The 19,676-nt window shown below is 32.3% G+C and overlaps 1 protein-coding gene across 2 annotated transcripts in view; it reads right to left on the minus strand.

The window, feature by feature from the left end:
- Positions 1 to 435: 435 nt before the first annotated feature.
- Positions 436 to 19,676, minus strand: part of Csk (C-terminal Src kinase) — an 82,372-nt gene continuing 63,131 nt past the window's right edge. For both annotated transcript variants that reach the window (XM_081734162.1, XM_081734161.1), the window contains exons 11-12: positions 14,159 to 14,251; positions 436 to 13,286 (exon numbers count right to left, since the gene is read on the minus strand). In XM_081734162.1, the coding sequence (XP_081590288.1) occupies positions 13,203 to 13,286; positions 14,159 to 14,251 (177 nt within the window). In that variant the 3' untranslated portion in view covers positions 436 to 13,202. The remainder of the gene's footprint in view (positions 13,287 to 14,158; positions 14,252 to 19,676) is intronic.

Raw genomic sequence — 19,676 nt, forward strand, 5'->3', positions numbered from 1 at the left:
GGTAAAACGATACCTCAAAACGATATGTCACATGATCCTCTTTCTATTTAAAAATTTTGACCTGAATCCAAGATGGCGGATTTCAAGATGGCCTCAATGGCAGTACTATACAAAATTAGATATGTTTCTTCCTCTATTTCTATTATCCAGGGTATCTTTGCATTACCTTTAGCCGTTTCTAAATTACATGAGTTTATTCCAGATTTTTCCCATATACTATGTACTGTAATCGGATTCAAAATTTTAGGCCACTTGGGGCACCATTTAATATTATTCAATGAAGCTAATTTTTCTCCTGGCTTAATTTAGTCCCATATGGAACCATTTTAGGGGGGTGAGACCAGCCCGATCTGAAAATTGATATTTATGGACCACCCTAATATATATATATATTAATGATTAAATGAAGGAAAATAGTGCAAAAGAAAGAAAAACTCGTTAAAAATTTCTTTATTTACACTCTTTGTATGAATCTGAAAATTCAATGAAAAGCATCACCTTCCCACAGTTCGTTACAACTGAGAAAAAGAAAGAAAAATAATTAAAGAAAAACATTACTTTGAATTTAACATTTGATTATAATTCACTGCTATAATGTTGGCTATTTATAACTAATTTCTCTTTCGTAAAAACATGTTCAAAAATACTTTCTATACTTAACTACGGATGAAACACAACGTGATATGCAACATACTAACCTATTCATAACAAAAAGTACTTTAGCATAAATCCATGGTGTATTATATCAGTTCAAACCTCGTAAAACATCACACATGTTACTGGGCAAAAGAAATCACTCGTGCATATTCAACCTTTTACACGAAAATAACTCTCAAGAAAGAAAACCTTTTTTTTTTCGTACCACTTAAGTATACATTACGTACGTATTACACTAACACAAAAAGTACAAAGAAATCCTTAATTTCTCTTATAAAATTAATCTTCTGTATTTCAAATAATAAGTCTTATGGGAATGGAATGTGAAAGATTTCTCGATGTCAATGAAACCATGCTGCAAGATTATTTTTGCACAGTTTAAATTTTGATTCAAGATTTCTAATAAAATTACCTGAATTTTCTTATTTCAAGTGCAAAGTGAAAAGTGTCTTCGAATTCAATATAGGAATCTTTGAAGTATGTGAAATACTGCCATGGCTGGAAACCTTGTTCTACAGAAGATTGATTTTATCTCATGACAAAAAGTAATTTTCACTCTTTAATATATTTCAATTAAAAATCTTAATTTTTTAGTCAAATACGAAAGTGACTATAAATTAATAAATAACATTACATTGTAATCACACATGAATGAATACAGCAAAATTTTCACTTAATCACCGCAAACATTTTGATTTTCTTTATATACTTCAGTATTATTATTTTCCGAGTCAATGTTCGTTTAATCAGCTTGTACGTTGATTACCAATTTAAAATACAACTTCGGAAGATACGACACTTGTCTGTGATATTAAAAATTAAAGTTATTCCCTTTTTATTATTAATTTGAAAAAAATCCAAACGACTGTATAATTCATCAGCAGCGACAAAAGAGATTTTAATAAAATTTTATAACATTTTAATGGTGAATAAATAAATTCATAACTTAAAAGTAGTATTTTTTCATAAAAAATAATGGGATTTCATAATATAAATATGGCCGCTAATGAACAGTCGTCAACAAAAGTGAGCACACACACACTACATTTTTTTGTCGGTAACATCGAAACACATCGACTGATTTAAATTCAGAAGAATGTCATTCTCTGTACCTATCGAAAATTGAAAAAAATGAAATGAAATCTTTAAGTTTTACGTCCCACAGTTATGCCGGTTAGGCTAAAGGAAATAAGAAATTGATGAAATGGTGGAATGAAGAGTGGGAGGAAACGGGAGAACCCCGAGAAAACCCACGAGCACGGTGTACCGAAAACTGAATACCTATTGACGAACTGATTTGTACATTATTGACTGTAACATGTAGGATATGTATGCACACTTTTGACTGTGATCGTACTAGTAATTGCTCCTTATATTTAAACTGAAAAAACTTTAATAAAGGATATGTTAAGTTAATGGCTTGGTCTATAAAATACAGGAAAGTAGAACGAAAACTCTAATAGTGTCATGATACAATGAATGAGTAAAATGATGTTAACGAACTACAAATGCCCATATGTGCATCTTTCAATATATAATACTAGGGCAAAACTGGCTGTCCCTTTAAGTTCTATTCCAAACGTTATGCTTAATTTGCAGTATTTATTCACAAGCACACAGTTGGAAAGTAAATAATCTGAGAAATACATCTTGTGCGCGTATCTTTCGTCCTTACACGAGAATTTACGATGATCATAAATTGCTTATCTAAATGCGCTTACACTGACGTTCCAAATATACGAAAATAACTAAGCATTAGTAGTAACAACTTTTTTATCTGAAAATTAAACAGAATTTCAGAAATATAACAAGAATGATGCTTGCATCAAGAAAAATGGCAAGGACATATTAGTGTAAATTAATTGATGTATCTTACATTTCCGGATATTCGTACAATTTTAATTTAAGTGATTCAACGATCTATACACAAATCATATTTCGCTGTTTAAGGAAAGAAATCACTTCAGAATGTGAAGGAAACTTTGGTTTCAAAAAATGTTTGTACATAAACCGACGAAACGCTGTAGCAGGAAAGTCGAATGTCTGGAAAACCAATTTAAACGCATTTACAAACCGAAGTATGTGCACAATGCAAAAATGAACTTACTGTTATGATTACTTATACATGCATTTGCTCTTTGTGCAAAGTTCGATCTCTGTGCTAATTGTAAACCAAATTACATAAAATGTCTAATGACTTATACGTCTGCTCTCCTTACCCCTCCAACCAACAACATAAATAAATAAAATAAAATAAAACTCGAGAAAGGACTCAACAAATATCGATGTTCCCTCCATAGCTATTTATAATCACTATGAACTGTTTTCATAAATTGAATAGTATAACAATATCACTGATTTCTGCACGCTGATTATGTACGTTCTAAGTACATACCTAACCACGATGCTTCACAATAGAGAGATTTTACAAAATGTAATATATATATTCCGCTTTGTACACTTATCCGACTACTAACAGTTTAGACATAAGAAACCAATTAGTTTTTATACTACAAATTAAAACCAAAACAGTTTTCCAAGCCATTGATTTAACATACCCAAATTTTAATTTATTATGTTAAAATGTTTCTGGTTCTGCAATACTTGAGACTTCACAAGATTACCTTCACAAGAATTATATTATATAACTTAATTTCAAATATACAAAATTGAAAAGTCTTACATATTCACAACTTAACCAGGATTTGTGATGCGTCACATTATCTTTAAAATACATCCATTGATATTACAATAAAACATCTTGAGTTTGATCTAGTTCTCAGAGATCAAAACAGCAGAAAAGACGGAAAGCTGATAAAGTAGGCCTATTATCTGGGGAGGGAAATATATGTAAATATATGTTGGGCAACAAAATTCAATACCTACACTGCCATACATAAGAGCGTTAATTCACAAACGGCATTTAAAATACAATTACTATCACAAAACAGAGGTACTCTTTTATTACGTTCATTCATACGCAATTGTTACCAAACTTCCACAAACTTTCCAAGAATTTATTGACTGAACACATGAGTTTTTTAAGACACAGGACGGCAGAGAGAGATAGGAGATACACGTTTAATGTTCCTACACACCAAAAGAAACATATCTATCTTACTGCCTCCACAGCAGAACATAATGTTATTAATAATATCAAGTACATTTACTTTACTGAGTAGCAGGAAATGGGTATATGTAATATCTAAATGAATTAATTGATCCTTTTTGCAGTCAAGTATAGATAAAATCTAAAATTCCAAATATTCTCCTTAATAATCACATTCCAGAACTGAGTTTTGACTCGCAATGTGTTTCGAAATCATACTCACTTCTGGCGTTTCAGTGATGTTTTGCATGATATATATTTCTTTTTCCTCTAGTTTTCATCAATAGTTAATTTCAATTTCAGTACTATCACATTTGCTATAATGAAAGAAACTTGGATCCCGTAAATACCCTGCAACTATTGTTATAGTATCAGACGTGACATCCATGTAAATGTTTATGATTCACCTTAACGTCTTGGCTTGTCATCACCAGAACTATATATAATTTTCTTTTGTAGATCGCTTCAACAAGGAATGCGTTCCTAACAGCTTGATCTTTTTGCTCAGAATCCACTGACCACATGCATGAAAAGGAATTACTGGGATAATATTACATTTTAATTTTCCCCTCATTCACTTTAAGTATTTTTTGTTCACTCCTGCTTACATTGTATGTTTGCAAATATTTCGATAGTTTCCAAATGTGTAGATTAGAACATAATGACAAGTTACACCCGACAATAAAGACAAAAAAATAAATTAATGCGAACTTCTGTAGTTTTGGAAATCTCAGCACGTTATCATCCGTAGTCAATGATTATTTTTTATTTCACGATGATGAAAACTTAGAACACTCGCAATATAATCAAAGTCATCTACACTATATCATGAGGTGTGTTGATAAATTTAAAAAATTACAGACCAAATAATTTGTTACTGAAAGAAGGTACTCACATACAAGCCCTTCTTTAATTCAAACTTTTGTTTGTGTTTTTGTGAACAAATATAAGAAAAGATTTCACCTTACTAAATAAAAAGGGCATATTGGATTTCTTTCTATAATTAAAAGTACTGACACAAAAAGGAATTTAAAGAAATTTTGTATCGGACTGTACGACTATGAAATACCACTCTGAAACCGCGCTTTTGCAATTTCTCTATCTGTTTCCATTTTTGCTTTTTCTCGAAGCATCCTTTTGCATTTCTCAATAACTGAGATAAACAAAAGTATAATTACATAACACATTTCAAAGAAGCACAATACAAAAGAGGGTACTAATATTAGGTGCGTTTAATTGTAACAGTAAATTACAATGAAAATAAACAATATCAAAGCTACACAAGTGTGCGGAGAAATAAACTTTCTTTACAATTCATCGCAACAAACGAACTACTCCATACGTTTACACGATGACTTTCATGTTCCCTATTTGATGCTTAACCAACCAGAACTTCTCACTATTTGTAGCAAACGAAGTATCACAAAACAACACGTGCATACTTTCCATACTCAATCATTCAAGACATGCAAACACGTTCAAAGCTATCACAACGAATGGATAATTTTACAAAAGTTTACAAGTATTAAATCTTGGATTGATACAATCCAAATCAAGAAAAAAGATATATCTATAGTTTAACTTCTCATATAACATAATTATTTACCTCATGTAAGTGCTATTTTCTTGTGTGTTAAATACAATATAACAAAAACCAGTTAATGATAAAGTAATGTTAAAAATCAATATACAATCTATTAATGAAGCACAAATTTCCTCATTCTGCCACAAAACACTTTTGTATGACACGGCACTTGAATATTTAAGTCTTAAATCTATTGAGATGCTGCAAATAAAATCCACACCTATACCAAATATAAATATTACTAAAAAATATTAGTCGCTTACGATTGCTTGACCAGATTTGCATATTGTTCCGTTAATGGAAAATCCCACTATTATTTTATGCTCACGTATTTTCCACATTAGTAAAGCCTGTATTAAAAATTGAAACAAAGTTTATTACAAGTGTATATCAGAAAGTACCTACATTACCATTTCCGAACAAATTTTGGTACAGTATATTTGAAACTTAAAAGCTTCTACATAATTGAAATCATAATTTTCAATAGTACATAAGGCACCTAAGCTTTCATTGTTCCCTCTAAATTATTATTCTAAATTCATTACATTTTTCAAATAAATCTGTTACTAAGTTACAGTTTGGTGTGCTATCTATAAAGCTATACTAACGTTATAGATAGTAACTTAATGAAAAAAAATGTAAAGCTAAGAATAACGTAAGACGAAGGCATACAAATGTATATTTAATGTTTTGATTTATACTGTTAAACACTTTATATAAAGGAAAGTAAAAAAAAAAAAAAAAAAAAAAAATTACTACTGTAGTTGGCAAATCGTACTTCATATACTGTTCTGGCATTATGCTTGAAACGGATTCATTGTAATCAGTTAAAATAAGAAGTACGAAGAGCTGTCTTATGAATAAAAGGTGTTCACCCTACCTTTCTCTATAGATTTCGTAATTATAAATTAGAGTAAGTTTTCTAAGGCCCAAAGGATTAAATTACTCATCTGGGTGAGACAACTTGAAATAAACATATGCTTCTCACTCATAAAATATAGCTAACCTGATTTTCACAATCTATTAATCGACCCTTTACCCTGGAATCGCACGCGTGGCGTCTGACATGCGCCAAAAGTTCGTTTTTTAAATCTGTTTCATTTAGGCGCGCATGATCCAGGGCTAAGAAATACAAACAAAAATGTCAGTTTCTTCTTTACGCGGTGACGGAAAACCTGAAAGTATTGTACACGATTTGCTGCTATTTATATAGGAACGTTATAAATAAAGAAATAATTATATATAATGAGGGACGGAGGAAATTCAAAATCACAGTGGAACATTCTTTCTTTCCAATGACGACAGGATTCTATGGAAGTTATAATGAATTAACTAGTAAATTTATTCCTAAATAAAATTAATCGCTGTACAGCAATATACCATGCCATACTCTACTACTGTATGGCATGAACTCAACTCATGAAATATAATGGACGGTTGTTATGTGACAGTAAGTTCATACTATTACATGATTACTTATTTTAAAATAAATACCAATATAAACCTATTACAATAGAAAATATTTTTAGAAAGTTCTTGAACTACAAATTTAAATAAAGTGGAACTTAAAGCTAGAGCATATTTTCGGGCAAACATTCAGAATTTACGAAATTTAATTTTGAAAGAACTCTTTCCTTTCGCGTATGAGATACCTTCAGCACTTTCATTTCTTTTTCTTTTCTTTTCTTTTTTTTTTTTTCAGCAGTAGTGTAGTTTATCTAATTTGTACAACTTGCCAGGAAGTTGTAAAAGAGTTCACAGAACACTAAAGAAAGTAAAATTATTAACCCTTCTGTTAACAGTTTAATCAGACAGAAAGAACAAGTAAAGGAAAATAAAGTCTTAACGGGTAGAGTAGCTAAAGTATTCGTCTGAGTTCTATTCTGCCTCCTTTTCTCCTTATACGATGAAATATTTAGCGAAAAACCATATATTGTATTTTGATGTTGGGTAAGTTTTAATGAATGCTTACCAGAAAATAATGAAAGCTTATATACGCTAAAAGAACGTACACTATCAGCTAATTTGCTAAATAATTTATAAGATTGAAAGGGAAAGAGAAGTAAGAAGAAAGAAAAGTTACAGGACAGAAAACTAACTGTGAAGCTTTCAGGTTAGCATCATGTTATCTGCCAAACTGCCAAACCGCTTGTAATATCCAACCTCACTACAATTACTTCTTTACACCGTATTTTCATCTTTGCTAACCTCTTTATTATTAAGAGTTTGGGTTATCAAAACTCCTTTATATATTTCCCCTGTCCCGTGTATTCGTCCGTCCGGAAGACAAAAAACTCTATAAGAACTACTTAATGAATCACCACCAAATTTAATCAGGATATAGGTCAAAGGTTAGGAATAGAGTTCACTGATGGAAGCGGTATTCAAACCAGAAATGTTAGAGATTAACAATTTCCGGTTTCATGTTAATCACTATAGACCAAAAACGGTAATAGATAACGAAAAACGGATTTCTGCAATCAATTAAGCGTCCCAAGGCTATATTTTATTACCAACTTTAACTTCCTACTAAAACCGGAAATGACAGAAATGCACTATAACTTCCGGTGTTCATACTGATCTACATACAGCAAAAGCAATAAGAGATAGCAAGAAGAGTCATCCTGGAACCGATTTAACGTTCTAAGAATAGATACTATAATTCTCTTTTATCTTTTTAAATCTTTGAATCAACTGCTTTCGATTTTCACGTTGATTGCCATAGAATACAAACTGTAACAGCTAAGGAGACGTGATCCTCTGTAATCAAACGTTCAAAGAATTTTCACTTTAATTTTCCTAATAAAACCGAAGTGGTAGAAATTAACCTCTTTCAGTTATAACGTTGAACATTATAATGCAAAAACTGTTAACAGATAGCGAGAAGCGGTTCTCTGTAGTTAGTTAAGCGTCACACAAATATATTTCATCTCCATTCTAGCCTCTTTATTAAAACCGGAAGAGGGAAAAATAAACCACTTCCGATTTTAACAATGATCGATACGGACTAAACACCGTATTGCGTCCAAAAAATATATTAAATCTCTAATACAATGTCTGTAATAAAATCGGAAATGAAATGAAATCTTCGAGTTTTACGTCCCACGGTTATGCCGGTGAGGCTAAAGGAGACGGTGATGATGAGTAATGAATGAAATGGTGGAATGAAGAAAGTGGGAGGAAACGGGAGAACCCCGAGGAAACCCACGGACACGGTGTTTGTCCACCACAAAGTTCACTTGGCGGGGGCTGGGATCGAACCCGGTACCCCAAGCACCAGAGGTGAACGCAATACCACTGAGCCACCGCGGCCCCCTAATAAAATCGGAAGTGATAAATCTACTACTAGTTCCGGTTCCAATATTAGTTGAGAAAATATCCCAAACAAACAAACCCCTTTACATGGTGTACATGTGACACTGGTACTTGTTTTTAATTACTACTTTTTCCTACATGCTTTTACTTGTGCACTGTATCCGAATATTTTCATTTTTATTATTATTATTATTATTATTCTTAATTATATTTTTATTCTCAATTCTTTTAGGAAAGAACTTACACTGTATCATTTTTTCGTGTATGGGATTATGTTTTCATTGTTTCTGGTCAGTAATTAAGTACTCCTTCCTAGCTTCGGAATTCTTTAGTTCCAGTCAGCTATTTTGGGTATGAGAAAATTCGAAAGCACTTAGATAATAGTTATGACAAAACGAAGAAACTAAATAACGTCGTTTCGCTTTCTCACTCAACGGATAATCATTTAAAAATTAAAAATAAATAAATAAATTTATGAGTCATTGTCGATCATACTGTAAGTGGAGCTGATGTTATGATGGAACATGTGAAAATGAAATCTTTTAGTTGTACATCCCACGGTTATGCCCGCTAGGCTAAAGGAGACGATGGTGAGAAAGGAATGAAATGGTGGAATGGAGAAAGTGAGAGGAAACGGGAAAACCTCGAGAAAATCCACGCACACGGTATTTGTTTACCACAAAGTTTACTTGGCGTGAGCTGGGACAGGACTAAAGACCTCATTCACTGAGTGGTGAACCCTCTACCACTGAGCCACCGCGGCTCCGGAAGAACATGTGGTCAATAAATGTCTGAGTGGTATCGCAAGGGGGGGGGGACTACTCGAGAACAGAAAACGGGAGGGAACATGGTCCGCTTTTAATATAGCTATCAGTGGCACATCGATGAAAGTTTCTATATAATATTAGATTTCTCCCTTTTCTTTACTTTGACGATGAGTCGTTCATCTTTGAACGCTGACAGCTTTTGTTTACCCTGCGTGCTTTCGTTGGTAACTTATCACGTAACTGTATTTTATTTAATATATAAAAATTATTCTTACTAATTATATATTATAATTATTTAATATATAATAATTTCTGTAAGGATACAATACTCATAGCAAACGTGAAACTTTTCGTATGAATTAGAATAACTATTCCTTCAATTTCATTATTTTTTAATTAAGTGCTGACATCTCGTCCATATCAAAGTATTAAGTAAAACTAACTTACGATCGGACCGGTTCTTTAAGATAAAGGATCTTCATTCTCATAATGTGCAGTTATAATTTATATTAACTTAACAATAAAGTAAAATAATTTCAAAGTCCGAATATTAAGTAAATAAAAACATTCTCATATCAATTACAGCAATCATGAAAAGTTAAAAAACGGAAAAAACACCTGCATTGATTGCAGAATATTTTCTTTCACGTACAAAGCCTGAAAGTATGAATTCCATTCGCTATTCATTTTGCACTTACGGATTTTCTATTGTCATATAGTGATCAAAAGTCACTACGCGTATTATGTAAACATGGTAGTCATTAAAGTTATAATTTAGAGATAAGTGGAACAAGCGAGATACAGGTGTTAAAAACCTAAACCTAGGCCTGTACACAATCATGCCCGTACTGAAACTGCCGACACCAATACACAAGTTGAGGCGCAATATGACTTTTTGATCACTCTATATAATTAATAACCATATTTATAGAGCAAAAATAAATAGCGAACTTTTGTGGATTATTTACTGTAAAATTCAGTTCAGTACTTTAAAGGGACCTGACACTGAAACAACATTGAAACTCTTTCCGATTATCACGTATATTTATCAGTTTTCCGACAATTGTGATCAGACTTGTCATATTTCAAACTTAACAACTTTCGCTTTGCGTACGGATAAAGAAAGATCGTAAGTCATATATTAAGATATCATCTTGACATTTAAGTCAAATATCTTCATCAGAATGGTTATTACTAGACAGAAACAGCCCGATTAATAGAGTTTATAATTAACGGCTGTCGATTACTTCACCATACAAGATTTGATTTCCGTCGGCAGTATGACTGCAATTTTAAACATTTCTGTAGCTGCCAACGATCAAACGTATCGTACATACATAAAGTTCGAACAAGTTGGACACTTACACATTCTTTTGGACATTGGTTATTCTCATAGATTACCTTATTTTCCTCGGGAAATACTGTAATTTCAAACAGAATTTTCTTGACCGTTACCAACTAAATTTAATGTTTTCACTACAAACTTTTCCGCCTTATACTATACTTCAGTACAATAGTTACTGATGAAGATGTTATTACGTCTTTTATCACTGAATGATATGTTTTAATAGATGATAGTCTTCCAAAGTAGTGTTTGTAATTAATCCATTCAATCATGATGAATAACCTTCTTTGAAATTCTCAGCTCAATTTGTGCTTTCGTGCGTCTATCGGATCGATAAATGCGCACACTTGAACAACAAACCACTTTAAACTATGAATTATACTCGCACGATCTATATCGTTGAAAGAAAATAGCATATTTTATACACAAAATGTATATATGATATTTTGTTCTCTTACAGGTAAAATGTAGCTTCAAATATTGACACACAAGCTACATTCATATTCTGAATTGAATCGTGCTATTCATAAAATAATAATAATAAAAATAAGTAAATGCGCATCCATAATTCATTTTCATATTTTATGCATATCGAACTTCAATATCTTATTTGCGTCTATTGTCCTCATGGTTATCTGGTACATAGAGATTATTAAATTCTCCACATTTAACATATCGAAAATTAAAACAGCTAATTTAGACTAACATGTATAGTACTTTGTACGAATACAGTAAGGAAGCACTCAATCGGTAATGTAGTTTAATTAGGAAACAGTACTTACGACTGAACATTTTTTTCTGTAAAGAAGCAAACCACAACAAAATTCATGGAGATCTAATCTAACAGTCTTATTTTACAATTGCAATATGCACTATAGGATGAACAGATCACGAATTTTAATAACAATGAAAATGTTACGAACTTTCTATTATACTGGACAACTAAAGCACTACTCGGGCAAGGTGTTAAGCCAAAAGCTTACATCAATGACTTTTCAAATATTATATTAGAAATTTTTTCATGTTTTGTTCAGGTAATATCTGATAGAACAGATTGTACACCAACATCTTCAATCCACTATAATTACTTTACTGGACTCTACAGAACAATTAAAAGTTAAATAAACCAAAAATTAAACCTCTTCCAAATGTCGTCCGCAGATATGAAAATAACACCCACAAATAACAGAGTAAATTCGAATCTGTTACTTAAAACGAAATACTTGAAATAGATATAAAGCTAGTAACATGAAAATGGATATTTTCCACAAAAGAATGAAAACGAAATAAAAAATGTTGCGTAAGCACCTTAGGTTTTTTGCATATATATTAATTATTACACGATTTCATTTACATTTAATACACTGCATATATTTTTCTAGAAATACACATCACGACACAGAACTGGATATTTTTCTTTCGTAACGAGATTGAGCAAATGTACCTCCAAAATTAGGTTTTCATATGGAGATCAATTCTCCAAATATTTTCTGTAATTCACAGAAATTTAGTTACACCATCAAAACCACATCGAATTTCATCAGACACAATTATCTGCGTGAAAACAAATACGGACAATAAAAAATAAAAATAAACTGTTCAGCTATTATTAACATAACAATCACCTCTATAAATTACAATATATTTTACAAAAAAAATCTTTGGAATACTGTGACAGAAATAAACAATCCATTATCAAGTATGTACTATGTTACAATAGAAAAGACAGTACCAACACATCCTAACAAATATATTTGCAAGTTAAATACAACTCTTTACATACTACGTATTACATATATATATTTCGTATCTACATACAATATACACAGTACTTCAACACGTGAGAATTCGATTCTCTTATTATTTATTACATGACTTGTATGTACAGCTGTGTTCAAGGAAAAAAAATAAATTTGGGCTCCTTTTTTTCCTTTTACCTGAAATCCCTGTGCAATCGAATGGATTAATCGTTTGAAACGCATCTACTTCTTGGTTTGCATCAGTTGTAAGTATATGATTTGTTTTATTTAAATGTCCATGTTTCTTTCACTACAACTGTACATTATTGTTAAGCCACCTGTCTCCCTTCTTCTCTCGATATCTCTCGTACATACATACATATACATACTCACAACATACATACACATACTATATATACGAACGAACATACACACGTTTATTCACATGCTGGCACAGCTCAATCTTAAGATTCAGACTCAATGTATAAACAATTGTAATCCTATTATGACCCAAACGTACTTATTTCACTGTCGCTGATTTACCGATTCCTGTAAATGTATAAACTTGTAATATGTTTCAGTTAAAAATATATTTGTCTTTCTACTTATTCACAGTAAGTTAAAGAAAAGAATCCTTGATAGAGAACACAACGCCATCGTGTAATACTGTCTATCTCAGTTCTTCTTACAAAGTTAACGTTCTCAGATTTCCCAGTTTCACCTTCACTTCTCGAAACGTCGGTCTTTTTTCTGGGTTAAGGTCCCACGCCTGAAAAATAAACACAAAACAAATTAAAGTAAATAAAACATATAAAACCCAGAAAGGATATGACAAGTAGAATAGGTATAAATGCCTTCCATTAATTAATAGATTCGATCTCATTAATGCATTCCCATCTCAATCTGGGTATATGGGACTCGTTATTTTCGATTTACTAATCTACTCTAAAGCATACCGTCAATAGTTTCCCTAGCAGAAAATCCTCTTTTATTTGAATAACAAACTTATGAAAAATACAAATTGAAACACTTGTTCCTAAGATTCATATGCTATTTTGATACGTATATTGATCCAATGAGCAACTTTCAATACATTATCAACAAAATAATATTGATAAAAAATTGTTAAGGTATGAATGAACACATGCTTAACCTATGAAGAGTTCTAAGCAAGTGTTCTTATACATTTTTAAAAATAATTTATTTGTTTATGTTTATTAATGTTGATAGCCTCCGAAACTTCACTAATGTACCCAGACATGTGAATAATAATCCTCCTTTATTTTCTAACAGAGTAGCCTTATGAAACGTTTCTGGAACGCTTGTAGCTTGTTTATAAGTGTATTAGACAACCTATTTGATGACTGAACCAAATTCTAGTTTGGATTTAACAAGTATCTTACATAAGTACACGTAAGAACAACCATTTTTAAAATTAAACCATCGATTGAATATAAAATAAGTCATTCCATCAAAATTTTTCTTTATCTTTTTTCACCTCACAATCCTACACTTTAAGATTACGATTACAATTAACGGTACATGAATCAGTATCTATACGGTTCAAGAAGAAACAACACACGCTAGAAGATCATATTTAAATTAATCCACAGTGAATTGAAAATTTACAGAAACAATTACCTGTCTCATGATTTCATAAACTTCTGGTGGGCAACCTTCTGGAGCTTCCATTTTGTATCCTTTCTCTACGTGCTTCACAACATCTGCCAACGGCTATGAGAAGAGAAACACACTTTGTAAACTATTAATAAGAGACAATATGTTAACATGCTTAGGAATTTTACAAATCATTTCACTTACTTTCAATTCTGATTACTGATAATTTCTGCATTTAAGTTTTTGGCTCTCTCCTGGAGACTTGTTCACTGTGAATAAAAATTGAAGTAGAGTAATAAAAGCATTCCTTTGATATCTTTATTACTACTACTCTATTTTTATCCTCCGTGAAGAAGGCTTCAGGGGAAAGACGAAAGATTGGAAATGCAAGGAATTTTCAAAAATCTGAATTTAAAAATAAGTGAAATTATTGTTATGAGAAGCTTTTGTTCTATCTATGCGTTGAAAACGAAAGAAAAAAAAGCACACTTTCTGAAGTTTTAGCCCACATGAGCTTATTTAATCCTTATTTAAATGTACAAACTTATATATAATATAAACAGAATCAATATGAACTTTTTAAAAAATATATTGATATTCAATTTTATCACATGTACCAAAGCATCAATTCAAAGCTATTAGTCTCACTGGCTGTTCTTTGTCCTGTAGGAAATAAGATAAACTAAGATGTGCTAAGGGTTTCATATACTAAATTTCTCATCTTTATATCAAAAGTTCAGAAGAAATGAAACAATTAAAGTTCCAAACTCCTCATTCTTTTCAAACTAAATTCGTGTTATGTTAAGCACATATTTCTATTTGGTGTATCAAATGTCCTCATATAAATAAATGTGCCCTTACGCAGAACAAAACTTCTCTATCCCCATATGCCATACTGAATGTGTCTCTCTCTTCCTAGTAAAATTTCCAACATTTAGTGAAATGAATGAGATAGATATTTGTATTGTTGGACGTCCCTCATAACATTTCGTACGTTTTCGCGCAAAATTCAGACACTTTCAACACGACGGTAGTGGAGAAAATTCTGGTTATTACGGAAGAACTATATATGTAAGAAAATATTTGTTGATTTTGTACACCTTTCTCCTCTCAACATACATACGGCATAGTTATGAATTACATTTTCTGCTGTCTGTGAACCGAATTTAGTTTTGTACAAACAAATGAAAAAAGTACCATATTTACGCGAATATAGGCCGCACCTAAACTTTTAGACACGAGATTATAGAAAAAGTAAATCTCGAATATAGGCCGCATTACCAGATTTACGAGAAAGCTGTGTTGTAGCTTTGGGTGTGTGCATCAGTCATCAATTCAAAGGTAGTGTAAGACAATTCTATAGAAATTACATCATGAACAAAGCAACTTCGACGCCAGGAGGCCGTTTGCAACGTGCGTCTCTGTAAGAAGTGTGTCGTTGGATTTTGGCTGCTTGGCGATCAATATTGGAAGGACTTAGTCATGAAAAGTTTCAAAGAAAGTGGGATTTCCAATAATCTTGATGGGGCAGAAAATTACCTTCTTTGTGAAAATGAACCGGAGCAGCATTCTGGATCGTCTAGTCAGGGTGAAGAATCAGACGCTGGTAATGCTGAGATGGCGGGAAGTAATATGTTTTTGATTTGAGTGGGTACAAAAAAGTTGACGCAATTTTGCGAAACAAAGCTGCTTTACTTCTTTCAAGAACAGGTACTGCATATAAATATATATACTGTATAACAAAGATACGTATTCCTATTAATGAAAGTATTAAGAATACAAATGTTTTTTGTGCCAGTGTAAGATGTTACCGGTACCCAATGAAGGTGGCAATTTTCGCGAACAAAGCAAGTTTTTCTGCTATTTTCTCCTAAAGTCTTTGATTGTTTACAGAAGTAACTTGTAATAGTATTAATTTCAACCCAGAACATACGTATACATGTCATTTAGAAATTGACGATTTATGATCTGAGGAGGAAAATCTCCATTATAGGCCGCACCATGAATTTTCAAGCCAAAATTTAGGGGAAAAAGTGCGACCTATAGTTGCACAAATACGGTAAGTATTTTAAAAATTAGATATAGACACTAATAAATCTTTGAAACTTACCACGTATTACTTAAGTGTAAATTTTTCTGACTACTAAATGTACTTTTATTTTACAAATATTACTCAATACGTTTGTGATACATGGAACACTGTCCATGATCGCCTTGTGGTATATCTAGTAATGTTTTATTATATTAGTATAGACTATTAAGTGTTGAGACTGAATAGAGTCTGAAGAGCTCCCTCGTGGCTAAGCGGTTAGCATACGCGCCTTTGGCGTGGGAGACCCGGGTTCGATTCTCGGCGGGAGCTCATGTGGTTCGGATTCCACGTTGATTAGTAGATCCCGTCTCATATAACCTCGCTGCTGAAAGGCACGTTAAAATCAACTCACCTGAATACAGCCTGCAGACTTACGAAAACAAAGTCCCGAGCAAAATTTCGAAGCAGAACGAGGAACAGACGGTGACAAAGTGAAGTTACACAAATATGTATTCGATACTAAATATAACGCAAACACTAAAACATCTAAGATTAGACATAGAAATATGCGCGAAGTACAACGAGTGTTGATTGTGAAGTAATCCTGACGACTCAATGTAACAAGATAAGATCCAGTGGTCAGCTTTCCAAATGACTGAATCTGGTGCTTAGTCACAGAAGCAACAATAGTTCCATGGAAAATTCGTTGTTTTATTTATAGTTTTTCTCTTTCAATCAGATTCTCTTTACACCTTCAAGGAAAACATCACGATGACTCCTAAGTAATGATCCTCATGGCCACGCTGTTTTTTTCTTCTTTCTTTTCCATACTCGGGAAGGTAATTCTGTAGGTTATTTTAATATAATTGTGGCTTGATTTTTCCCTTTATATATATTTGGATATGATTTCCGAACAAATGTACAGAACTTACAAAAAAAAAGTCAATAAATAAAATAGAAACTAACATCTGGAAAAAATCGATTTTATTTGGACTTGATTTGCATTTAGCATCTTTCAGCAGCGAGACTGCATGAAACCTGGACCTACAGCTTAACATGAGATCCGAATCACATGAGCTCCTGCCAGGAATCGAACCCGGGACTCCAGTGCGTACGCTATCCACATAGCCACGAGAGAGCTCTAGATTTTATTTGGAAATATTACTGACACTCTTCCCATTAACGCTAAACTTAAGATGGCAGCTACGACAAACACGAACTAAATCAAGTAAAAATTTTCTGCTCAGTTACCGTTAATATCAACCTTATTTCCAATCCTCAACTATCATGTATCGATCTATATGTCGCTTACTGTTCACATTTTTTATTCTTATTTATATATTTGGATATAACAACACACTACAGAAACGTTGTCTCCATTAAGTCAACACACACAAAAAACTAACAAATGATTACACGCATTAAAATGGAAATTTTGGAAAGTACCAACTGTATCAATTACAGACGACTGCCCACGAAAAAACAGTCGACTTGTAACGTTAATTCTTCCGTTATATTCCCTGGTTCCAAATATATTGAACATTTAAAAAGTACACGAGATTACAAGGAATCACACAACACAGTTATGCATTTTTGGATATATATACATTTTCAACATATACTATATTTGTCACATTAAAATAGTATACATCCAATTCTAACAATATGGTTCTTCGTTCTATCTCTTTCTAGTTACCTTAACAACAAGACAAGTTGTCATTGCAACGAAAACAAAAACTAATCGATATCACACAAAATAATCACACAATAAAAAATTATTACATTAAGAATTAATCTGAAAACTCGACATTAATATAATTGTCCTTTAAACGAAAAAGGTGATTATTATCATTTAAAGGATTTGAAGCATTATCATATAAGTTTAAATGATTGTTCTTATACTCTTGCGGATAAATTGCTAACGTGGCTTTAACCCATTCCAAGTCAACCACATTTAGATTAAGTGACATTACCAAATGATTCGAATAAGTTGTATTCAATGGCACAATCTTGAGTATAGTCCTGTATGTTATTTACTTCACCAGTTCTTTGGTTCCTATTCTGAAAATTTCTCCCACCTATGTAATTACTACGAAATCTGGGAGTACGTGAAGAATGAGATCGATTATTTACATTATTTCTTAAAGCTGTATGATTATTATTTCTGTTTCTTCTAAAATTAGGTTCGGTCGTATTGTCATTACGAGAAAATCTAACATTACCTCTCGTATTATGATTACAATCTTCTCTAACCTTGATATTTCGAACAGGAACATGGTCAGCTTGATTACTGTTATTATTACCTTGTAACCTAGACTGACTCTCACAATTTTGAACTATCATTATTTGTAACCTAGACTGACTCATAATTTTGAACTATCATTATTAAGTGATTAAAATTAATACACTGCGAAGAGATCAATACTTGCTGCAGCCTAAACGGTAATAATATTTTTATTTATGCAATAATGCGTGATTCCTGCTGATATGGATCGATCTGTTTCAAGTCATTATATGCTGAAATTACAAAATCTGCAAGACTTTTGTCCACTTTAGGATCAAAACGTCGGTTTCTAATTTGAGCATTCCGGTCTGCTAACATGAAATCGTTTTCAAAATTTGCTAAAAGCGCATTCTTAAAATCTGAATAATTACGCAGACTACCTCTGATCACTTTATACCATACCGAACAAGGTGGTAACAAAATATGTGGCAATATTTTGAGGAAATTAGCCTTATCTATACCAATTAGTTCACATTCTTCTTCAAATTTTTCTAAAAAGGTACTCGCTGGGATGTCCTCAAATCCACCCCTGAATTTAGTTAACGATTTCATTAAATTTCACGCGATTATCAGTACTAAAATACCTTAGATGTCTAGGTTTTACGTGTGTATGATTCCTTCGACGTGGTCTTCTTCCTTCGTCCTTGATATTAGAGATGATGTCCTCCCTTTCAGAATATCCTTCTGATGAATTGCTGTCTTCTTCACAGGGTCTTGATTCAGTTCTCCTATGTTCCTCATACACTACGTTGAGGGCAGGATCAGAATTACACTTTGATGTACTGATTTTCTCTTTGATGGTATGCACCTCTTCTTGCAGTCTCCGAATTTGGTTTGTATGTTCATTGACTTGCATTTCTACTACATCAACGGTACTTCTCACCACTGCAAAACCATGGATAATTTGCTCTATTCTATTGTCAGTTATTTCCAATTTGGTATTTATCTGCTGTGTTACTTGCTCCAATTTGGAATCCATCTGCTGTCCTATTTGTAGTTTTACTTGTTCGAATCTGGAATCCAAATTTTGTGTTACTTGTTCTAATCTGGAAACCATCTGTTCTAAATTTTGTGTCATAGAATTAATTTGCTGTGTCATGGAATTTATCTGCTGTCCTAGCTGTCGTAAAAGATCCATCACATCCGTTGAAGTCTCAGTTGCTGGAATATTGACATCTTCAACTCCTGTACTGGTATTCATTTTAGTTCTTCGATATATTTTCTTT

Source organism: Thermobia domestica, chromosome 12 (genome assembly GCF_964235325.1).
Source record: "Thermobia domestica chromosome 12, izTheDome1.hap1.1, whole genome shotgun sequence".
Taxonomy (NCBI): Eukaryota; Metazoa; Arthropoda; class Insecta; order Zygentoma; family Lepismatidae; genus Thermobia; species Thermobia domestica.